This window comes from Dunckerocampus dactyliophorus, chromosome 9, assembly GCF_027744805.1.
Source record: "Dunckerocampus dactyliophorus isolate RoL2022-P2 chromosome 9, RoL_Ddac_1.1, whole genome shotgun sequence".
NCBI classification, from domain to species: Eukaryota; Metazoa; Chordata; class Actinopteri; order Syngnathiformes; family Syngnathidae; genus Dunckerocampus; species Dunckerocampus dactyliophorus.
Window position 1 is genome coordinate 24,154,527 of NC_072827.1, and position 22,264 is coordinate 24,176,790.

General features: G+C 40.9%; 3 protein-coding genes across 8 annotated transcripts in view; 1 reads left to right on the top strand and 2 right to left on the bottom strand.

The window, feature by feature from the left end:
• Positions 1-559: 559 nt before the first annotated feature.
• On the bottom strand, positions 560-9,866 carry si:ch211-140m22.7 (uncharacterized protein LOC570370 homolog). 2 transcript variants are annotated; one of them, XM_054786509.1, is made up of 7 exons: positions 9,728-9,866; positions 9,430-9,489; positions 8,636-8,738; positions 3,184-4,344; positions 2,398-2,461; positions 1,301-1,425; positions 560-702 (listed from the first exon to the last, which is right to left on the bottom strand). In XM_054786509.1, the coding sequence occupies exons 2-7, from the start codon at positions 9,472-9,474 to the stop codon at positions 671-673; spliced, it is 1,530 nt and encodes a 509-aa protein (XP_054642484.1). In that variant the 5' UTR covers positions 9,475-9,489; positions 9,728-9,866; the 3' UTR covers positions 560-670. The 2 variants fall into 2 exon arrangements, with proteins under 2 accessions (XP_054642484.1, XP_054642485.1); XM_054786510.1 differs by having other exon boundaries at positions 9,629-9,778.
• wdr4 (WD repeat domain 4) lies at positions 9,715-22,184 on the top strand. Its single transcript, XM_054786512.1, has 11 exons — positions 9,715-10,010; positions 11,457-11,522; positions 11,622-11,765; positions 12,658-12,814; positions 13,765-13,877; positions 15,016-15,076; positions 15,775-15,873; positions 16,418-16,482; positions 18,793-18,982; positions 19,418-19,487; positions 19,744-22,184. The coding sequence occupies exons 1-11, from the start codon at positions 9,928-9,930 to the stop codon at positions 19,938-19,940; spliced, it is 1,245 nt and encodes a 414-aa protein (XP_054642487.1). The 5' UTR covers positions 9,715-9,927; the 3' UTR covers positions 19,941-22,184.
• Positions 14,814-22,264, bottom strand: part of pde9aa (phosphodiesterase 9aa) — a 42,267-nt gene continuing 34,816 nt past the window's right edge. For 2 of the 5 annotated variants that reach the window (XM_054786506.1, XM_054786504.1), the window contains one exon: positions 14,817-21,833. The gene's annotated coding sequence lies outside the window, so the exon portion shown is untranslated. Of the gene's footprint in view, positions 21,834-22,264 lie in introns of all 5 variants that reach the window. The other 3 variants (XM_054786508.1, XM_054786505.1, XM_054786507.1) reach the window with 3 other exon arrangements.

The following is a 22,264-nucleotide window of genomic DNA, read 5'->3' on the forward strand; positions in this document are numbered from 1 at the left end:
CAGCAATAGTGGGCAAAGTTATGCATCCAAGTGCATAGCACTGAATTGTGTGTCCCCATACTTAAGCCTCCTCACGGGTAACCCACTCCATCAGGCCACACCGATACACAAACACTGTTCAGTAGTCTATCCTAAAGTTTTTTAATCAATGGAGCCAAAAGCCATGCCTCTACTACAAATGCATTGCAGCAAAGAAAAAATAATTTTAAATCACTCAAGATGTACCTGATGTACATTGTATATTCCCTGATAAAAAAAAAAATGGTTCAAATAAATCAATATAGTGATCTGCCGTAATTCCTGTATGACGCAACATTATTTAAATCATGACAGACAGTACATTTTATAGTCGAAAATACAGTAAAGGATTGCTCAATTTAAGCCTTTTGCGTCACTCCAGCAGAAGATGGCTAAAATGTGCCTACAGTATCAAATAAGATGGAGAAGGTTCAGCTGAGCATTTCACTTGTATATTTTGTGATGTACACGTCACTGACCGCAAAGGACATTGTTTTCTCGTCCCCGCTGCAAATATCACACATTCTGTTCTTCTCAGAAGGAAAGAGATTAAGATTTTTATTTTGCAACTTTTGATAGTAAACAGACAGTGTTCCTCTATAGAGCATATATTTGCAGGGATTGGTCCAGCTCAGCGGGAATGAGATGACATTCACTTACGGAAAACTTCATCAAACGTGGGTTCTGAAAGACAAAAGCCATTAAGTAATTTAATGTGGGAACGCATTCAGATATGTTTACACTGTAACAATGTCAAAAGTAAAGTAATAGTTTTGACATTTTAAAACACAAATTACCAATCCACTTTATTTACATAGCACATTTTATAAACACGGTTTCCAAAGTGCTCATAAATAATAAGAAGTAAAAGTACAAATTACAACAGTAAAAACTAAAAGATCAAATGAAAACAAAGACACTTAAAACAGTACAATAGTTAAAACACAGAGTCAAATCATAGACGCAATAAATACAGGAAGTAGGTAAAAATAAATAAATAGTTAAGATAAAAAGTAAATTAAATAAATAAAACCAATTAAAACTAAAAAGAAAAGAATAAAAGAAACAGAGGAACACACAACTCACGCCGAGTTAAAAGCCAGAGAATAAAAGTGGGTTTTAAAACGAGACTTAAAGCTCGGCTAAGTTTGTGGCATTAGTGTTTCGTTTTATTCAATTATTCGTGACATATCCTAGTCTCGGACTGCTTGCTTGTTTTCGACATTTTCCCATGTAAGTGCTTGTGGTTTGAATGCATGCATGTGCATAGTGATGGTCTTACCTGGGAATTTTAACTCTGGAAAAGATGTGAGGTCCCCTCCGCCATAAAGCCTCTGTAGCTTGGCTATCTCCTCTTCTAGGGCCCTCTGGTACTCCGAGCCAGCATCAACTGACTCTCCAGTAATTCTACAGAAGGAGACACGAGATCAGGAAACAGAAAGGTGAAGATAAACTAAACTGTTAAGCCTCATTTACACTTGCACGCCTTTTGTCCCCACAGTGGTTCACAAATTGGTGTGCCAATGAGTACATTGGTCATAAACAGGTGTGAAGTACAAACTGTGCAGTGCTGCATGCCAGTGCAAAGAAAATTATGAAATGTTCAAAATTTGTGGCACGCATAATTTTGGTGAACTAGTTGTGAACGTGCCGCGAACGCAGCGCACCCTATGCCTAAGCAATGCGGGCGGTGTGTATCAGCAACAGGATTGTTATTATCATTAATAACAATTATTATTATGATGAAGTAATAATAACCCGCGACCATAATGAGGAGAAGCGGTATAGAAAATGGATGGATGGATGGATAATTAATAATTAATATATGAAGTTTATGAAGTACTTAATAGCAATTTGTGAAAATCATTACAGTATTCTACCTAACACAAATGTTGACCGTTCCAACTTCACTCTACAGCATTTTGGCTTGTTTCTTGTACAAAAGCAGTGGGATTGTCTCTAGTCAGGCCCCAATACTAGTCTGCAAGCATAAAGGAATTCCATTTTCCCTGATAGCGTTTCTTCCTAACAGCGATGTCTTGATGGAACCGTTCCCCATGCTCATCACTTACTCTTGCTCATCATCATCTGAGTGAAGAGAGGATTGTGGTGGATCTGGACCATGTAGATCCTCCCCACCATAAAGGTACAGGACGCAAAGCTGGTGGATATTTGAATAATCAACAGTCCATTTCTTTTTTTATTGAATACACATGCAAAAATAACAATGTCTACTATGGTTGCTGAACCACAGGAACTGCAAAAATCATGGATTTTCTTTCCTTATTGAGCCACTGATGGAGATTTGTAGCTTGTTGTCATCTCCTACTCCTAGCTAGTCCTACTGACTGTCACCACATTGGATTTAATGACACTTACTGGTTTTCTGTTGAATACTGGCGTATGGAGTCCAGGAAGAGCCTCTGAATCGGGTCCATTTGAGCTAAGAACCACAGGCAGATACAAAAAAAATGTATTTACTCTTTGACCATTTATGAACCAGAATTAAACTTTCTTTTACCAAAACAAATACAACATAACCCTCATGTAAAACCCAGCAACAAGACAATAGTTGGTTACAGAAGTCGGATCGAGCACAAGAGACCAGGTCACTCGGGCACCTTAAGTGTAGCGTACAGTCTAAGGTCTGTAGACGCAAAGTAAAAACTGCATGTCCGAAGTATCAACTCCAAAGAAAAAAAACTTTTGCAAGACTCCTAAATAAGTGGGAGACGTGTTAGGAAAGTCAAGGAAAATTTTCACACACACACCAACAATGATAGAAGAGATCTTTGGGACAAACAGTTGCAGTGACGTTAAAAAGAGGTAATACGTTTGAGCAAATAGCAGGCACATATCAGAAAAAAGCCAGACAACAAGACACGGTGTCAATGCATTAATTCAATACTGTGCAGTCAATACATGCATTAATCAATGAATTGACATTTACTGTGTCTGGAACAAAAGTTCTTTTGAGGAAAACACAAAATGTAATGCTAAGACCTTTAAAAGGAAAGAAATGTGCAACCCTTTCTTACAATTTCTTTCTATTGTTAAGCTAAAAAGAGAATGCCAACTGGTAAACTACAGGATCCACAAAGGAAAAGAGAAGGATTGTGAGGGAGTTGGGTTAGGAGGTTTTGTGTATACCCGCATATGGTTCACCTGATTTCTCTTCCTGCAGCTTCTCTCCTACATCTCCATGTATAACGGGAGCAAGGTCCAACAGCTCCACTGTGTCATTTTCAGGGGTGGAGACATCAGCTGCAGCTACAGACTCGGCAACAGTTGAAGCACCTTCTTCCACAGGGGCAGCATCAGCAACAGGCTCAGCTGCAGCTTCTACAGTGACTGCTTCAACAACAGGTTCTGCAGCTGCTTCCAAGGGGGTAGCTTTAATCACAGGTTCCGCTGCAATTTCAGGAACAGGCTCCGACACATCTTTCACCAGGGTTTCTTCAACAACAGGCTGTGCAGGAGCTTGTATGGGGGCATCTTTAGCCACAAGCTCATCTGCAATTCCAGCAACGGGCTCTGACACATTCACAGGGGTATCTCCAACAACGGGCTCTGCATCAGCTTCAACCACAGGCTCGACTGCAGCTTCTACAGTGACAGCTTCAATAACAGGATCTGCAGCAGCTTCCACAGGGGAAGCTTCAGCAACAGGCTCGGCCACATCTTTCACGGTGGAATCTTCAGCAACAGGTTCTGCAGCAGCTTCTACCAGGGCGGCTGCAGCTTCCACAGTGACTGCTTCAATAACAAGGTCTGCAGCAGCTTCCATGGTGGCAGATTCCGCCACATCCACAACAGTCTCACTCTCATCATTCACAGGGATAGCTGCAACAACAGGCTCTGCGGCTGCTTCTGCAAGGGTAACTTCAGCCACAATCTCGGCCCCAGCAGCTTCTACAGGGGTAGCCTCAGGCTTGGGTTCTGCGGAAGCTTCCATCTGGGCAACAGTTGCCATAGGTTTGGCCGCAGTTTCCACATTTGTAGTTTCAGCCACAGATGGTGGAACAGCAGAAGCTCCTATGGCTGTTTCATCTTCAGCTGCTGCCTCAATTACAGGTTGGACTTCATTAACAACTGCAGGGACAGGCTCAATAACTGGTCCAGTATCACGCACATGTGTAGTACCAGCTGCTGATGCAGGAACTGCTTCGGCAACAGGATTGGTAGCCTTCTCAGGTGTAACAGTATAGACTGAAGGACGTGCTGTTGAACTGACTGCTGGTGGAGAAACATCTTTCTTGGGAAATTCATAGGTCTTGTGCTGAACAAGTTTCTCTATATCGAAGTATGTTTTAACCTGTTTTTTGTCTAGGGTGGAGAAGCCAAGCAAACAAGATCAAATATTCTCATTAATAAATTCTGAATACGGAAGTATGAGAAAAATGGCCACTATATTGCAAATTCAACAAAATTAAAACGTGACCCATACACAGACATTTAGGGAGTTGACGTCTGATACGCTTCTAATTGCATTCCTGCATAGTACTTCACAAAGTACAGTGCATACTTTCTTTACTTAAAAAAGAAAACTGCACTTTTTTTGGAATTTTGACCATCGTGCACCATCCTGATGTGAAACGTGAAGACATATTTCTTTCCTTTTTCTGTGCTTTTTAATGAGAGAAAACGAGTTAGCATGAGCCAGCTAACATTGCACGTCATGGGAGGAACCTATTTTGATGATAAAGTCCTAAAAAAAGCTAAAAAAACGCCAACAGTGTTCCGTTTACATAAATGACCTGTATATTAATGAAGCTACAGCGATTTTGTTATTATAGCAGCTAGCATGAAAACCTATATTTATCTGGCGGAGTAACACAACGCCTCGATAGTCTCAGCGTCACTCACAACGCCTCAAGCCATTGCAACCGGACAGACGGAAGAGTGGATACTGCTGGCTCTCCATTTCGCTACGGAGACCCAACAAGATTGTCAGCATTTTTTTTACCTGTGGACTGAAGCACAAGCCTTGTTCTTTTGTTGACGGAAGTAGCGTTAGCTCCTATGGGCTTAGCTTCCATCAGTGTACCTGTTAATGCATGATCACAGCATGCCTATGAAATGATAAAACGTTAAGAATTTGTTTTTTTTTTTTAGAGGGCTCTATAGTCAAAATAGGTGCCTCCCATGACGTGCAATGTTAGCTGGCTCATGCAAACTTGTTTTCTCTTTTTAGAATGCACAGTAAAGGGAAAGAAATATGTATTCTTATTTCAAATAAGGATTGTGGATGATGGGCAAAATTCCAAAAAAGGGCCCTTTTTGCATTTAAGAAAGGTGGCAAAGCCAACAATATGTGCATGGAGAATAGCTACCTAAAAGTTATGACTTTATGTCAAACTTACAGTGGGGGAAGATTTGATCCCATGCTGTTTAGTAAATTTACCAACATACACAGATATGAACAGTCCAGATTTTTTATGGTAGGTTTATTGTAGCAGAGACCGAGACAAACCAAAAGTTTTTTGTAGTTCATCACCAGGGTTACACGCAACGATTTTGGTCAGAAAAATTGTATCAAAGCTGAATGTTTCCACTTCTTCCACTTCTACGTTTGACAGTAGGGATGGTGTACACAAATTAGGTCAAATTCAGCATTTCTCTGCCTCCAAACACGTTGAATCAAGCTGATGCCAAAAGAGTTCAAGATTGGTCTTGTGTGACCACCTCAGATTCTCTCAAACCTTGTCTCAGTCAACTAAACCTTGTCTCAGGTGTTGATTGTGAAACTTCAGACGGGCCCGTACATTTGTCCTCTTGAGCAGGGGGACTGTAACAGCTCAAACCATTACAGCAAAGTGTTAAAGCTTTTGTAGGTAACTTTGCTCCCAACTTCCTTGACATCATTAACCAGCTCCACCCCTTGTAAGTCTGGGCTGGTACCTTGCCTTTCTCACAAACATCCATACCCCACCAGGTGAACTTTTGCATGGAGCTCCAGAGCGAGGGTGATTGACTGTCATGCTGTATTTCGTCCATTTCCGCATAATCACACCAATCGTGGTCTCTGTCTCGCCAAGCTTCTTGTTGATGGTCTTTGAGTCCATTCCAGTCTTGTGCATGTCTACAATTTTGTCCTTGAGGTCCCTTGACAGTTCTTTGGTGTTCCCCACGGTGATGGAGAGGTTTGAATGAAAGAGATTGTTTCTGTGACAGGTGCCTTTTCTCCCCATAAAAAATTAGAGATTCTGAGTACTTTCCTAAAAGGACAAGGACTAATTTGTGTACTTGTGTGCTTCATGGGCTCATAACCGGTCTGTGGGGTCAGAATGCAATTAACCCTCCATACAAGTTCTGCACTGTTCATATCTTGGCCAAGGGACCAAATACTTACTGTACTCACTGCATGTCAAATTCTAAGTAAATCTATGTATATGTATCATTTTGAAAATTATTTCATCATCAGGATCACTGGAAAGCATCAATGTACATGAAAAAAATGTACAGTATTTCACAACTACGACAATATTTAAACATTTTACAATCCTGGCACCATGATTTACATTGTGTTGTTTTTGTCAAAGCTGTTAACATCAAGCCGTAGAGGCTACATAGAGCCTAAGAAATCATGTGGCAATGTTCTGTCTCAGAACTGTCTCATGTTAATACATTAGTACACAAGTTAGTACTGAATTTTTACTCCTTCACTTTTTCCACATGGTGGGAAAAAAAATGTAACTTTTGCCAATTCAGTTTCAGCTTTTTGCTAATTCATTAAAAATGAAACACTCCAATATCGCATGTGCATACACCCCTCACATTTGACCAACCGTGTTTATTGCGGTATTTCCTCCTCAATACTTTGCACTATGCATTTACTCAGTCAGTGACGTCCTGGGTAGTAGTCAACTTCACTCTGCTCCGTTTACCACAGCTGCATTTGGCCCTGCCCGCCTCAGTTTGGGCTGGTCAGTTTCTCATTACAAACAATTGATTGTGGAAACACGTCAATATGGCGAACAAAGTATATACATCTAGTGCAGGGGTCGGCTTAACAATCAAAATCAACTTTACAATCAAAAAGTGAAGCATTTAATTTTTTTTACCTGTTACAACCACATAATAAACAAACAAAAGTGCATGTGTGCATGTGTAACAGATGCCAACTAGTGGGGTTGTGATAGTAAGTTGGTTAAACCCAATGACGTGCAATCAGGGGAGGCAGGTGATGCATAGCCTCACTTGTCATGCTGAAAACCCCCCCCCCATATATACACACACATATATATATATATATATATATATATATATATACACTCAACAAAAATATAAACACAACACTTTTGTTTTTTCTCCGATTTTTATGAGATGGCCTCCAAGATCTAAAACTTTTTCCACATACACAATATCACCATTTCTCTCAGATATTGTTCACAAATCTGTCGAAATCTGTGATAGTGAGCACTTCTCCGTTGCCGAGATGATCCATCCCTCCTCACGGGTGTGCCTAATCAACATGCTAGACACCATGATTAGTGCACAGGTGTGCCTTAGACTGCCCACAATAAAAGGCCACTCTGAAATGTGCAGTTTTATCACACAGCACAATGCCACAGATGTCGCAAGATTTTGAGGGAGCGTGTAATTGGCATGCTGACAGCTGGAATGTCAACTAGAGCTGTTGCTCGTGTATTGAATGTCCATTTCCCTACCATAAGCTGTCTCCAAAGGGGTTTCAGAGAATTTGGCAGTACATCCAACCAGCCTCACAACCGCAGACCAAGTGTAACCACACCAGCCCAGGACCTCCACATCCAGCATGTTCACCTCCAAGATCGTCTGATCGGCAAGTGTTTTTCAGTTAATAAAAAAAGAATAAATGGGACTAAGAAGTATCTGAAATCAATTTGAACATTTTTTTTTAAACCAAAGTGAATTATCCTCTTCTTCTTCGTTTTGGTTATCCTCTTAATGACCAACCTGTATTAACATTAAAAAAACCTCCACAAGAGTCCGGGCCTCACCAGCCATGAACCTCACCGCACGTCAGAGGTTGAACCTCACTCCCTGACGCCTGAAGAAATGTGCAGCACTGTTAATTAATATCGTGTTCCTTTTAGCTCGATGGCTAACGCTGCTCGACTTAACTCTCAATCAGTAGACTTATGGTGGTCGTTGGTTAAACTCTTTTCAAATATGCACATTTTCCCCACTAAAAAATATTAGAGCTCTGTGAAGGGAGCCACAATAACAGACACATGGGGCTCCAGGGCTCCTGTTCTAGTGGGAAAGGGCTTTATTTCCACCTATTACAGGGCAAATTTTCCATACATTTTGCTGGGAACATCAGGCCCATCTCCCCCAATTGTTCAGTTTTTCCAGCATTAGGAAAAGGAACAACTTAGTTGTTCCAAACTTCTTCCACTGACTTGGTTATAAAGGGGGATTGTGTGTAGAATGATTTAAAAAAGGCTATGTATTTTGGAAAGCTCTAACTCAAAATGCAGAAAAAGTGAAGGTCGCTGATTGGATGGTGCAGGAATGATTTGTTTTTTATGTCTCTCAAACAGATGACACAACACAGAGCAACTCATGTGAGCTTCAGGCTTAGCTTTTCGTAATTCTAATGCAGATTATTAAAAGAGATCATTAAACCTACCAGAGTTCTTTTTCGATGACTTTTTTGAGCCCCCATACTTTGTGTTATAAGCTGCTGCTCTGGGTGCTCTACACAGGGTACTCCAGCTCTCTGCCTGAAAACACTGAAAATACACGTACAGTATGTAGGTAAGTAGATAACACAGATACGAGGGTGTACATTTGCACCTCACAATCGCTAGGCGTTACATTCTCTCCCACCATATCACCGTGCTCTGTCACCTGTCCATTGTTGTGTATAGTATGTGTTCCACAGCGGATGAAGACTCTCGTCTTCACCCGCGCATGTAAACACATACACTGTATATAGATAGATATTGATTAATATACAGTAACGCTGTACTTCAGCCAATAAGGAATTTACATACCTGACACAACATCAACACTGGTCACAGGGGACCATGGTTTGAATCCAGGGTAAATGGCAACATATAGCAATATATATTATTATCATCATTGTTTTTTAACAATACTGGCCTTCACAGTGTCTGCCAAGAAAAATTGTCTGGTCAAGTAACCACCGCAGGCCCACGTACCAAATGCAATGCCACTGGCTTAAATAATGTACTGGTACTACTATTATCTCTAGGCTAACAACCAATTGTGGGAATCTCCCATGTGTTCTTCAATCGTTTTATTATTATACTACTTATAACCCCCAAGGGGAAATTAAATTCAATTGGAGATATAGTTCAGCAAGTGCTGCACTTGCAATCTCAACCTGAAAAGGCTGAAAAGGGACCTGGCATGTATGCAAGCAGCCATGCTGACAAAATGAATGAACTGAATTGTTACCTTCACACATCGCAGTCCTCCAATTCTCAGCAGGGAAGCAGCCATTTTCACACACGTTAGCTGTGAAATCAACAAAAAGAGCAAACATACAGATAAATGAAAACAACAGCAACGCTCGCGTCGACCGAAAGTGTTAACACTTGCAATGAAAGCTGGTCGATGACGACAAATTCTGTTCTAAATAGACCATGGCGGTTACCTTTAAGAGGGACAAGGATTTGTTGTTGACTGCCAGCCCATTTATGTAACACCCCGGTTTCTAACAAAAGCAGTGTGGTTTCCTATCTTTTTACAGTACCTTGGTGTTTCTTGTTAATTGTGGTCGCAGATCATGAGGAATGTGCACACTCGGTGGAATGTGTTTATTTTCTTAGGTCTGTGGACATTCTGTACCTTCTCTGTGAGGGGGCGTGTCCAGTTATGTGCCAAAAACGATGACGCGACTTTTGCGCGACGGTGTTGGACTGTCGCGTGCAAGCCGTCCCAAAACACGCAAGCATGGCTGCAATTGGCATTTGTAAACAGTGGTTGTTTCTTTCGTGTGATACCAAGTTAATAGCCGCTCACACGCAGCAGGACAGGTGAGAAAAATTTAAACATACACGTTGACTTTCATTAAATAATTCCAAATGTTTGCATGCGGGTGTCTCCTCATTCTTGTGGAAACCACGGTGGCACATCCAGATGTCAACCAATTTAAATGGACTCCACTTATTCTGCCAACAAGAGTGGTCAAATATGTAATTGTCTATTTCGTCTACAAATACAACAGTAAAGTTTGTATTTTTATGTTGGTTTTGCTCCTTTTATTGGTAACTTGCTAACAAAACAGTGATTGGGCGGATCGATCCAATCCTAACTGTACTGTAATATCGGTGTTCACGGTGGCTCGATGAGACCAATATTTTCAGTTCTTTTCTATTTTTTTTTAAACAAAAATCTGTTTTTTGTTGTCTTCACTACAATATTTTGCATCTACTTATGTTATTGTTTACAAACTCAGGTACTGGACACAGGAGGGTTTTGGTGTTAAAAAGTCAAAAGATGATTAAAAAGCAATCTTAGTTTTTCCTCTTTTTAGGCATTTAATACTATTGCCTTAATTCAGCTCAAACATATGAGGGGACATGGGGAAAAATAACTTGCCCAAACAATGCACTCAACGTGTTGCTGACTCATGATCTGTGGATTTTTTTTTTATTGAGTACAACTACTAAATAACCCACCACGGTGCCAAAGAAAGTTGCAAGTGCCAGCACTTTGATAAAGATGGTGAGAAACACAATTGAATTGGACGTTGCTAGGAAATACACACAAAAATTACTTCCATCCATTTGTGATTGATAATTATGTAGCATTGTTTTCTGCATGTAAAACGGTATTCTTGATGCAGTCGTGGCCAAAGACATTGGCACCCCTGTGCTTCCATCAGATAATGCACCTCTTCTCCCAGAAAATTTTAGCAATTACAAATGATTCTGTATTAACATGTTTATTTCTTTTGTTTGCATTGGAACAACACAAAAAACAGAGGGAAAAAAGCTAAATCTGCTTATTCCACACAAAACTGACTGGACTGGACAACATTTTTGGCACCGTCAACTTAATATTTGGTAGCACACCCTTTGGGTCAAATAAATTCACTTTAATTTATATTCTATAGAGCGCAGACTCATGAAAAATGTAATTTGGGGATATCTTCCAATTTGAATCCATTGTTCTTTTATTAAACAAACTAAATAGCTGCATCTTAATCATCTTATTTACATGACAGCATGTTATTTATGTCTCCACATAGTCACGTTTATAATTTCTCATCTGCTGTCTTTCTGTAGTAATAAAATGACACGTCCTTATCTTGATTTTGTGGCTCCATTTGGAGTCTTTCTATCCTTTTCTGTTATGGAAATTTGTGAATTGTATAGAGGAGCAATTGCACTACAGTTGGCTGCGCTGCGCACGTGCCTGTGTGCACGTGTTTGCGTTAGTGTATTGATTAAATGAATAAATCGGCTTCTTTGTTGCAGTGAGCCATTTGTGTTTGACTGTAGCGCTGCTGAGAAAAAGGAAAAGCATCCAAAGAGTGACAACAGGTAAAATGGATAGATGATACAGTGTGTCTTATGTTAACAGTAATAGAATTGGAATATTTATGTTGTAGCAATAACTCTCTCCCGTTCTTGTATCCACAGTCTTAGTCTGGCAGAGGAAACAGAAAGTGATAAAGTGCTGGCATTTACCATTTCACCATCTGGAAACCTGGTGGCACTAACAGATGACTCCAAACGACTGGTCCTCTTTCGGTGTGAGCGTTCATGGAAGTGTGTCAGCACCAGGTACATCTCTGGGTTCTGTCATCCAATAAAAGCTATGCGCTATACAGACGGTTCTCGTGTTACGGCGTTTTGTGGTTATGTACGCACTTCTATAACTTACCAGTACAGTACGATAACAAAAAGAGAACTACTGTACTTGCGTGTACCCATTTTGTTAGTTCACTTTTTTCTTTCATTATGTCTCCCAAGCGTGAGGCCGACTCTTCTGATGGCACCACGTCCAAGAAAAAGAAAGTGAAATCATACATCGTACTATGCTCAGAAAGGGTCGAAATCCTTTGTTTCCCACAAGCCTGCAGCCTATTTGCTAGATGATCTCATTGTCTCATTTGCATACAGTAATTAGCCATGATGCCTGTGCATGTAGGCGCTGTAGGGGAGAGGAATCAATGTTGTGGAAGAGGCAAAAAGTCGGTAAAAACATGAAAAGCAAAACAAATGTTAAAAATATAACCGAACTTTCTTCCGTCACTTCTTGTCATTATTTTTATGTCACTAACAAGACGGAGGCGCCTGTTAGATGTGAGGAAGGCCTACAGCAGCACCCGATAACCGGTAATCGATTTGTGGCGGCTTGCCACAAGTAAATGGATGTATGAGAAGCACTTAAATGCCAATCAACATTGCCTGCATGTCGGGTGGCCATCGTCAAGGGTATAGATGGTATTTTGGAACATGTGACAGGATTCGCTCCTATAGACATTGACAAGCGTAGTAGCGTTATTTATTTCATCTTTTTTCCTGTATTGTAGATGTCCTTCATGTGTGCAGTGTGAGGGACTTAGGTATTAATTTAGGTGAAATTTAGACTTAAGTTCCAACTTACACTCTAACTCAACTTGCATTGCTGTCATAGGAACGGAACTCTTTCGTAAACGTGTGTGTTTTCCAGGTGGTTGGTGAGGAGGGGCACATCCCTGGTGTTTACCTGGACAGAAGACGAGGTGCTTGTTGCTGATAAATCGGGCGACGTGTACTCCTTCTCAGTAGTGGACCAGGAGAGAGAGGGAGAGCTGAAGATGGGGCACCTATCCATGGTCCTAGCTGTTGTAAGGAACATTAGAAACACTGGCAAAAACACCACAACTAAAAATAGTTTAAGGGTTGAGCAGTGAGTCAATAGTGATAGCAGTGCCCTTAGTGTAGTACATTTGTTGTTCTTGATGGATAACAAAATAGTTCCATCCATCCTTACATTTTATTTCGCTTATCTGGGTGTGGGTCGTGGAGTCAGCACGTCTTCCAGTTCCATCAGGGAATTCCTCCACCTGGGACGAGACCGCACTCCCAACCTGAAGGGTGCAATTCATCCTTTTCCTGCTGAGAACCATGACTTCAGATTTGCAGGTGCTGAGTCTGATCCCAGAAACTTCACACTGAGTGGTGAACCGCCCCAGTGAATGCTAAAGGCCACAGCTCGTTTAAGCCCTCAGTACGGCATCATCCGCTAGTAGCACAGATGAAATTCTCAGGCCCCCAAACTGGACACCTTTCATGCCTTTGCTGCACCTGGAAGTTCTGTCCATAAAAATAGTGAACAGAAACGGTGGAAAATTGCACCCGTCACATGTGAGTGCCTGGTAGTCCACAAATCTTCCTGAAAATGTGTGCTGTAGTTTTTGCATGATCCTGCTAACTGACAGGCCTTGTCCACACGTGCACGCATATTTTTAACTTGCATTTTGGCCTTTTGTCCCAGACCTGCCAACATGTGCATTTGTCATATTCTGCACACATCGTGACCCTTAGTTAAGCTTGTACGCTTCGCTGCTCTCCAGGGACGCATTTTGTTGCATTTTGCGCTTTCAGTTTTGAGTTGCCACGGCAATCTAAGCATTGGTGGAGTGACACGCTCTCGGTGAGTCAGAGTGCTCTCGTTATAATTGCCTTTTGCAGCTGTTGCTAGCCACTTGTTAAAGCCCCATTCATCTATTTAATGTGCGTATTGCCAAGTGCTGTAGCGATGTTTTTCTGATGGGTATTTCTCTTGTCTCTTCAGACCATGTCACTGAACGATAAGTACATCATCACCGCCGACCGAGATGAAAAAATAAGAGTGAGCCACCTTAGATCGCCATACAACATCCAGTCTTTCTGTCTGGGACATCAACAGTGAGTCATTTACTGAACTGTTACTCTTTTGTTGTGGACTCTTAGTTGTTTCTGCAACACATGTGCCACTGAAGGGTTGCAAATTTGAATCCCACTGCAACAGAGTAATGTCTGCCTTACGTAATGGCACACTTTGCGGTGCGCTGTAAGTTTATTCGGGTTGACTTTGACTAAGGATTCTGCTGTTTAGTCAAGTCATTGCAGTCCAAAAGTGTCTTACTGTGGGTGATGTGGAATCGTAACTTGTCCATTTTATTCACTAAACAGTAGCAGAGCCAAAAACTTTTCATTGGGTGGCCAAGGTGAGACATAGGGGTGGCAATAATTTGATACTTGAAATGTGTAGATGGCCAGTGGGGTGGCAGGAGAGTGGCCACCACGTAGCTCCGCCACTGTCACTACAGTAAAGACTGCACATTAGCAATTAGCACATTAGCTCGTATTCCTCCGTGCCTTCCTCACCTTTGTTTACTGTACGTTCTCGACGCCGCTTTCAAGGACTTCTGCCCGGCTGGGTGGTGTCCGTAGACTCCGGTACTGTGGAGCTCTCCGCGACGAGTCGCAGTTTGGTGATTTAAAAACGTTGGCGCTGCGAAATCCAATATCAAAAGCGCTTGTTGAGTGTAAGATGCTAAACCAGACCCGATATGAGCAGAACTGCAAATGTGGAAGAGACACTGGGCTTCACTGTGTGTACGCACCGCCATCTTGTGTCAGTTTAGGTCTTCTGTTAAAGACACACATCATTTTCAAATGTTTAATAACACAAATGAGGCTGAATTTGTATCAAAATAGGCTCTTTCTAATAAAAACAGAGACATTCTATTTGAAAATGTATGCTCAGCCGCCGCCAGAGTGTAGTCAGAATGGTACAATCTTGATCACATGACATTTTCATGCGACTCGACGTCAAGACTGATACAGTCTTGTCACACCCCTCCGAATCTAATTGTGGAATAGTCAACTATTCTGGTAGATCTATAGATGGAAACAAACTGTAAGCCATCCGCTTCTGCATCGAGGTGCTTCCATATGCTACACTAGCTCGCTCCTCCCGCGCCAAACCTTCTTGCTCTGGGTTTTGAAGTTCTTTGCTCCTTTTTCCTCGAATCAGATGTTTTATGTTTTTTTGTTTTAGGTTTGTTAGCTCTCTTCTGGTGCCATCAGGTCATCCACACTGGTTGCTGTCGGGATCAGGGGTACGTTTGTATGTTGTTTATTTGTTGTAGACAGGATGTGTGTGTGCGTGTGCGTGTGTGTATACACACCTGATCAAAATTTCAAGACCAAAAATTGCAAGAATTTACATTTTGCACTGTTGGATCTTGAGGAACATGAAAAATTGAAAGTATATATTTCAAATATATATAGATATATATCTTTATATAGCTGTGTCATTCCTCTCAAAACCACCTTGCCTACTGTGACGTACACCAAATGTAACCTTTCATCGTGCTGATGTGGACCCTAATGGCTGTAATTGTGTAATCTTGTGTTGATATGACTCATTCAGCCCACCTTCACAAATGCTTTTGCCACCGATTTTGGATCAACATTTGCAATCAAAGCGTTGTAACATCAATTACTTCCAGTCTCAGTCCGACTGCCTTTAGTTGTCAGCATTCATAGCAACAAAACAACGCACCAGAAAACACTTCAGCGGAGGATTGCATGGCATGCGCTCAACTGCGATGTAGAACTCCTGAAAGGAGCGTGAGGGCATCAGACAGGGATGAGTCAAGAGGTGAATCCAAAAGAACAGGCTAGAGGCAATCTTTCCGCAAGAACGTAGAAGCTGGAACGAATGGCTCGAGGCGCAAAGCCAACAAGACAGACAGAAGATTGAAGGGCTAATGTTTGGATTCCTGTACTGTTTAAAGCGTGTTTGTAATTGTAGGATGGGACCATGAAGCTGTGGGATTTCACGTCAGGGAAGAAGTTGCATAGTTGGGACCTGCAACAGCTCGAAGAGGGACTTGGCTCCGACTCAGAGAAAGTGAGGATAACTACTGTATCTGTCCAGGGCAGGTGTGTCCAACGTCCGAGTGAGATGTGGGCTGTTTTTTTTTTCTTTAAAGATGTTAATCTGCATAACATGTTTTCACCTGCATTGAATTGGCTTCAGCATGTTATTAAGTAAACAAAAGGTGAAGAATAGTAAAGTATCATACGTGTTTTTTCTGTTTGTGGCCGTTGGTGGAGAAAGTTTGGACACCCCTGGTCTAGGGTGTTCTTTCGCCCTTCAAAGCAGATCTTAAAGCCTGATTCAGATTTTGAGATGTAATGTGACTTTTAAGACTTCAAAAGACCGTATCCAATATCAGTGTGTTTTATCAGCACCTGAAACAACAAACCAAAATGCAGGTCATCAACAAAACATCAAACATTTGATACCATATAGTTGGCCTGAAGTGACTCTTTTTCACATAGGTGTAAGGATTAACAAAATAAAACACTGAAAAAACCCTGCATATTATTAACTATCAACATGAACAAGTACTACATTACTTTCTAATCCATTCTAATGTGTTTTTTAACAGAAGCTAACTGTTTGCCAAATAACCAGTTCTCCTGATGGGTGTCACATAGCTGTACAGTGTGACAGGTGAGTGCGCTTCACTCCGTGTGGTTGCCGGAACAGGCGTTCCCTTTGTGATGACTGTAAGGGCCTACAGTACTTCATCTCAGCACACCTTGCTAGTAGTGTCTAAAATTAAATTCTGTATCGTAGGCCAAATTTATATCATTTCTGCCGCATATTTTTTTACATCAGTGATTTTCACCTAGTGGGTTGCGACCGGAGCCGTTTTCAGTTGGTCGCCGGTCTCGGCAAAAAAAATTGTGCAATGATTCGATGTCCCTGAATGCACCTCGCATCTGTGCTATTTGCTTGCTACGCCACCGCGGGTGCGTACCATGTTTACGGGCAACTTGGCCAAGCTTGAGCCGGACGGAAAGGAAAGTGTTTGCCCCCTACCTGATGTTTTTTTTTTTTTTTTTTTTTCACACTTAAATGTTTCAGATCATCAAACAAATTTTAAATATTAGTCAATGACAACACAACTGAATGCACAAAGGAAACCAAAAGTAATTGAGATCTATCAGTCTGGAAAAAGTTATGAAGCCGTTTCTAAAGCTTTGGAACTCCAGAGAACCATGGTGATCATCATCCACAAGTGGTGAACATTCCCAGGAGTGGCTGGCCAAGCAAAAAGACCCCACAACAACATCCAAACAACTGCAGGCCGCACTTGCCTCAGTTAAGGTCAGTGTTCATGACTCCACCATAAGAAAGACGCTGGGCGACAACGGCCTCCATGGCAGAGTTCCAAGACGAAAAACCACCGCTGAACAAAAAGAACATTAAGCCTCATCTCAGTTGTGCCAGAAAACATCTTGATGATCCCAAACACCTTTGGGAAAATACTCTGTGGTCTGACAGGACAAAAATTGAACTTTTTGGAAGGTGTGTGTCCCCCATTACATCTGGTCTTAGTAACACTGCATTTCAGAAAAAGAGCATCATACCAACAGTACAATATGGTGGTGGTAGTGTGATGGTCTGGGGCTGTTTTGCTGCTTCAGGACCCGGAAGACTTGCTGTGATAAATGGAACCATGGATTCTGCTGTCTAGCAAACAATCTTGAAGGAGAATGTCCGGCCATCTGTTTGTGACCTCAAGTTGAGACAAACTTGGGTTCTGCAGCGGGAAAATGATCCACAACACACCAGCAAGTCCACCTCTGAATGGCACTTTGGAGCGGCCTAGTCAAAGTCCTGACCTGAGTCCTACTGACCTTAGAAAAAGCGCTGTAAGAGACTGCAAGATATCGCAAACGGTTAATTGCAGTTGTTGCTGCTAAGGGGGGCCCAACCACTTATTAGGTTTGGGGGCGATCACTTTTCCCACACAGGGCCATGTAGGTTTGGATTTTTTCCCCTTAATAATAATGAGTTTCATTGAAAAACTGCATTTTGTGTTCAGTTGTGTAGTCATTGACTATTATTTACATTTGTTTGATGATGTGAAACATTTAAGTGTGACAAACATGCAAAAACTCAAGACTTCAGGAAGGGGACACGCCCCTGTAGAGCAAGAACGTAACACAGAAATAGACCTATTATTGTTATTTTTAAACTTACCAGCTGAGTTAATCAGAAAAACATTAAGTTGGTCTATTTGGAATTGTACTTTTTGTTTATCGGAGAAGCTGAATCCGAGCAACTGGACTGGCTTGATTTTCTTAAAGGTGTCACACCTCTCATCCAGGTCCAAGTCCAGGTGCTGTCATTCAACTCCTCAGATGTGCCGTGAGTGAGTCAGACTGTCGTTCTGTGTGATCACACTCCCTCCGTGCGCGGTGCTGTCGAGCAAGTTGGTGGTTGTTGCTCAGTGACGTGCGCTGAGGTTCATGGAGAATAACAAGAAAAAGAAGCGAATAATTCACTTTCACTTTCAAATACTTCTTAGTCGCAGTTATTTATTTACTTGTATAAACTGAAAAACATTTGCAGTCCTACTTCTATTTGTATGTGAAGTGTAAGCACCTTGATGCCCTCTGCTGGCTGATGATGTAACAACAATCCATTCAGTCACATTTTTATAATGTGAATGTGAGCCGTAGTGCAAAATCTCGCTAAATTGAGATGAATGTGGCGAACGCTGTCGTCATTGGCCGTGTGGGAAATCGTCTTACACATACATGTGCTAAGTTCTACTATTATTTTCAGTTGAAACACCCACATGACTGTCAATGGAATGTTGGACTCTTGATTCTAAGAATAGCTAACAATAAGAAAATGAATTAACCTTAGATGTAAATGTGGATAGTTTATGCCGTCATTATGCTTGCAATGTTCGCATGTTTTCGGATGCCTGACCTTTCAGTGAGATGTTTCCATGTGTTACCTCAGAGTGTCAACGATTCAGTTTTTCACGCTGCACCAGGACGATGAAGAGAAGAAATTTGTGCCTCACAGCAGGCTTTCCCTACCCTTCTGTCCTTTGGATATGGCCTTTGACCCAGAAGGTCGGCTTTGGGTGCTGATGGATTCCTGTGAAACTCTGCTACAAATTTATAAGCTTGAGCAAAGCTCTTGGAAGGTACCCGACATGTCATGTATCCGAATTAGCATTTCCACCTATGAATCTGCGAGTAGTAGGGGTGTCACAAGATCTTGTCAGATTAAAATGTGACAAGATTTCTCGTTCAGAAATTTAAAAAAAAGTCTCGTGGGCACTCGGCCTGGGACGTTAATTAATCAGTGTCACACAATCAATGGAAACGAATACATTTCAGTCATATCTTGTTATATTTAAGATCCACTGTATGAAGTCAAAGTCATAATAAAATAACGATGCTACTGGATATCCTTAAATGATCTGAAAGGACACATCGAACGTGCTTATTGGTAAAGTCCGTTCAGACTTCTGTAGAGGCTTTAAGCCAGCTAAGGTGCAAAAGAAAGGGAAATGATTAATTTTCTATTCTATTCTATTCTCTTTCTATTCTGTTCTATTCCCTGCGCTGTCGTCTAGCGTGAAGCGGAAAGCCCTGAACTCAAACGAGTGACTGAGGCCTTCAAGCCCCACTGGCAGAGTCTTGATGGTGAGTCCACACGCTGACAAATGTTTCCTTCTGTCATTGTGAAGATAGAAACCAAATATGAACCAAGCTCTTAAAAGTCGCATATTTGAGAAACTAAAGAAATCAGGAAGCGTATGCCTCAAAAAGGTTTGGCTTCTGATGCTTTCCGCAGCAATCCTTACCAGTCTCTCAGTGAGACTTGCGTCACAGGACTAGCTTGTGTGCGTTTGGCTTGCAACTGGTCCTACAACCAATCATCTGTTTTCTTACCCAACAGCTTCAGCTCGGACCAGCAGTCGCTTTGAGCATCTGTACAAGGAGACTTTTGATAACGTGGCAGAATACCTGGAGAAGAAACAACACAGACTGGCGGAGCAGCAGCAGAAGAGGAGGAGCATGGGACAGAAAGACGGCGGCAAGAAGAAGGCCAGGAAAGAGATGCTGGAAGCTGTGGTGGATGTGTCGTCCACATGAATTCACCGTTGGAATGGAGCATTTATTTTAAGAGAAGATAAACATCATTTTGATTGGCTAACATATGTTGTTCGTGTCTCACGCATTTGTTTCAGTCTGAAAATAAACAAATTCATAGTAGCAAAGCCATAGTTAAGTCTGATTGGCTTCTGGCTGCGCCGTTCTCACAATACAGCTTTTCACCTAACGAGAAATCTCGTCACATTTAAGTCTCGCGAGATCTCGTGTGACGAGATCCTTATCTTTTAATAATTATTCTGGGTGGCGATAATCGGGCTGGTGTGGAGGAGACGGGTTTAGGTTTTCTTCTGCATGAGTGCAGAGGGGCACAGGTGGGTGTGTGCACTTACGTACATGGAAGCCTTAGAGCAGGGGTGTCCAAACTTTTTCCAGCAAGGGCCACGTACTAAAAAATGGAAGGATGCAAGGGCCACTCTGATATTTTGTTAACCAACACATGGAGATATGCTAAGAAGCTATACGTAGCTCAAGAAAAAGCAGGTTAGGTGAAATGCTACTAAAAAATGATGTTTTTTCCAATAATAATACGAGTTTATTCTTGTAAAATTGCTACTTCTGTTCTTCATTCGAGTATGACTTTTTTTTCTTAATATTTTGACTTTATTCCCGTAAAAATGACAGCTGTTTTTTCCAATAGTTGCAACTTCATTCCCATATTTTTTATCTTTTAAAAAAAATAATTTATTTTTTCTTTATTTCAACATTGTCACAAAAATTTTATTTTTCATCATATTACAAGTTTATTCTTTTTTTTTTTTTTACTTTTTTTATAAAGTTTATAACTTTTTTTTCTCACTAGGAAACTATTTTTTACTCTTCATATTTTGACTTTACTCTGGTAAAATTTGTGCTGTTTTCAATTTCTGCTGTTGATTTTTTTTTTATAATTTTCCGAATATTTTAACTTTCTTCTTCTCCTAATATTTTCACTTTATTCCCACGTTATAAATTTTCCCCCAACCTAAGTTTGCAAAAAATTACAACTTTATTCACTGTTTTTCACTTTAAAAACAAACAAACTTTTTTTCTTTAATATTTCAACTTCATGCTACGAAAATGAAATGACTTTATTCTTGTGTTTTTTCCTTGCTAGATTACAACTCTTTTTAATATTTCAGACTTTTGATTGAAGTTTCCCTGTTAAATTACATTTTTAGACTGTGCTGCGGGCCGATAAAATCACAGCCGCGGGCCACAAATGGCCCCCGGGCCACACTTTGGACATCCCTGCCTTAGAGGGTGCACTTGCTTGTGTCGAGGAGGAGGACTGAGGGAAGCCGTATTTTTTCTTAAACCCATTCTCACATTTTCTTACGCTGTCTTACAAGCTAAAGTCTACCATCATACTTAGTGCATGCAAAGTATCGCTTTATTAGAGTCTCGAGAATAAACATTTTTATGGGCGCCTCAATTCGTCCCATTTTTTTCCGCTATCTGCGAGTTGTCTCGAAACGTAACCCCCTCAGATAGCAGGACTCTAACGGCAGCTGCAGTTAAAAAACCCACAATTCCGTTAAGACAAAACAATACAATACAAAAATGAAAGTTAATGATTTTGTAATTTGTCATTTTATTCATTTTTTGTAGGAAAGAACAAAAGTCACTAAAACTGTACAATCTGTAAAAAAAACACTTCAAATATTTTTAAAAAAGAAAATGTAAATTGTATCTAAAGTTCGTTCACCTGTACAAATGAATGTTTCCCTAAAAAACGAAAGGTGTCCACTGAGTTCATCAGTAATTGGTAACACGTCGGAATTATTTCATCACTCGAGGCTAAATATCGACGATTGTCCAAGATGTGAAGCAGTATTGCCGGTTCTTCCTCAGGCTGAAGTGCGTAGAAGACACTGACGCAAATCTTTGCGAGACCTGCAAACACCAACCGTGTATGATGAATACATTCTGTTTTATGGCTTTGCGGCTTGCAAATGTTAAAACCACAATGAACAAAGCAGTTCCTCTCCTCACCCGTTTGCACGCCATAGTGATGAGTAATTTCATTTGAGCTTATTTCATCTAATTCTTTGCGTTGTTTGTTGATACTTTGTTGTTGTCTTATGTTGTCTTATATTGGCCAGGTCAGGTGACAGGCAGGCTTGCGCTACTTAATGTGCTCTTTATATTTTATTTGTGTTCTTCTTGAAGCTGAGAGTTCCACAGCAAGTGTCATTATGTCTTGGTGTGATGACAATAAACACTTCTTGACCATATTCTAATTGTTAGATATGGTAATATATATATATATATATATTTATATATATATATATATACACATGCCTAAAATCCTTATCCTCTGTTTT

Bases quoted from the DNA above. Each gene is read 5' to 3' on its own strand.
- si:ch211-140m22.7 (XM_054786509.1), bottom strand. From the start codon at position 9,474: ATGGCTGCTTCCCTGCTGAGAATTGGAGGACTGCGATGTGTGAAG. The intron at 8,739-9,429 runs GTAACAATTCAG...GTGTATTTTCAG, and splicing joins GAGGACTGCGATGTGTGAAG to TGTTTTCAGGCAGAGAGCTG. The intron at 4,345-8,635 runs GTAGGTTTAATG...TCTCCACCCTAG, and splicing joins GTCATCGAAAAAGAACTCTG to ACAAAAAACAGGTTAAAACA.
- wdr4 (XM_054786512.1), top strand. From the start codon at position 9,928: ATGGCTGCAATTGGCATTTGTAAACAGTGGTTGTTTCTTTCGTGTGAT. The intron at 15,874-16,417 runs GTGAGGATAACT...GTTTTTTAACAG, and splicing joins TTGGCTCCGACTCAGAGAAA to AAGCTAACTGTTTGCCAAAT. The intron at 19,488-19,743 runs GTGAGTCCACAC...CTTACCCAACAG, and splicing joins CCACTGGCAGAGTCTTGATG to CTTCAGCTCGGACCAGCAGT.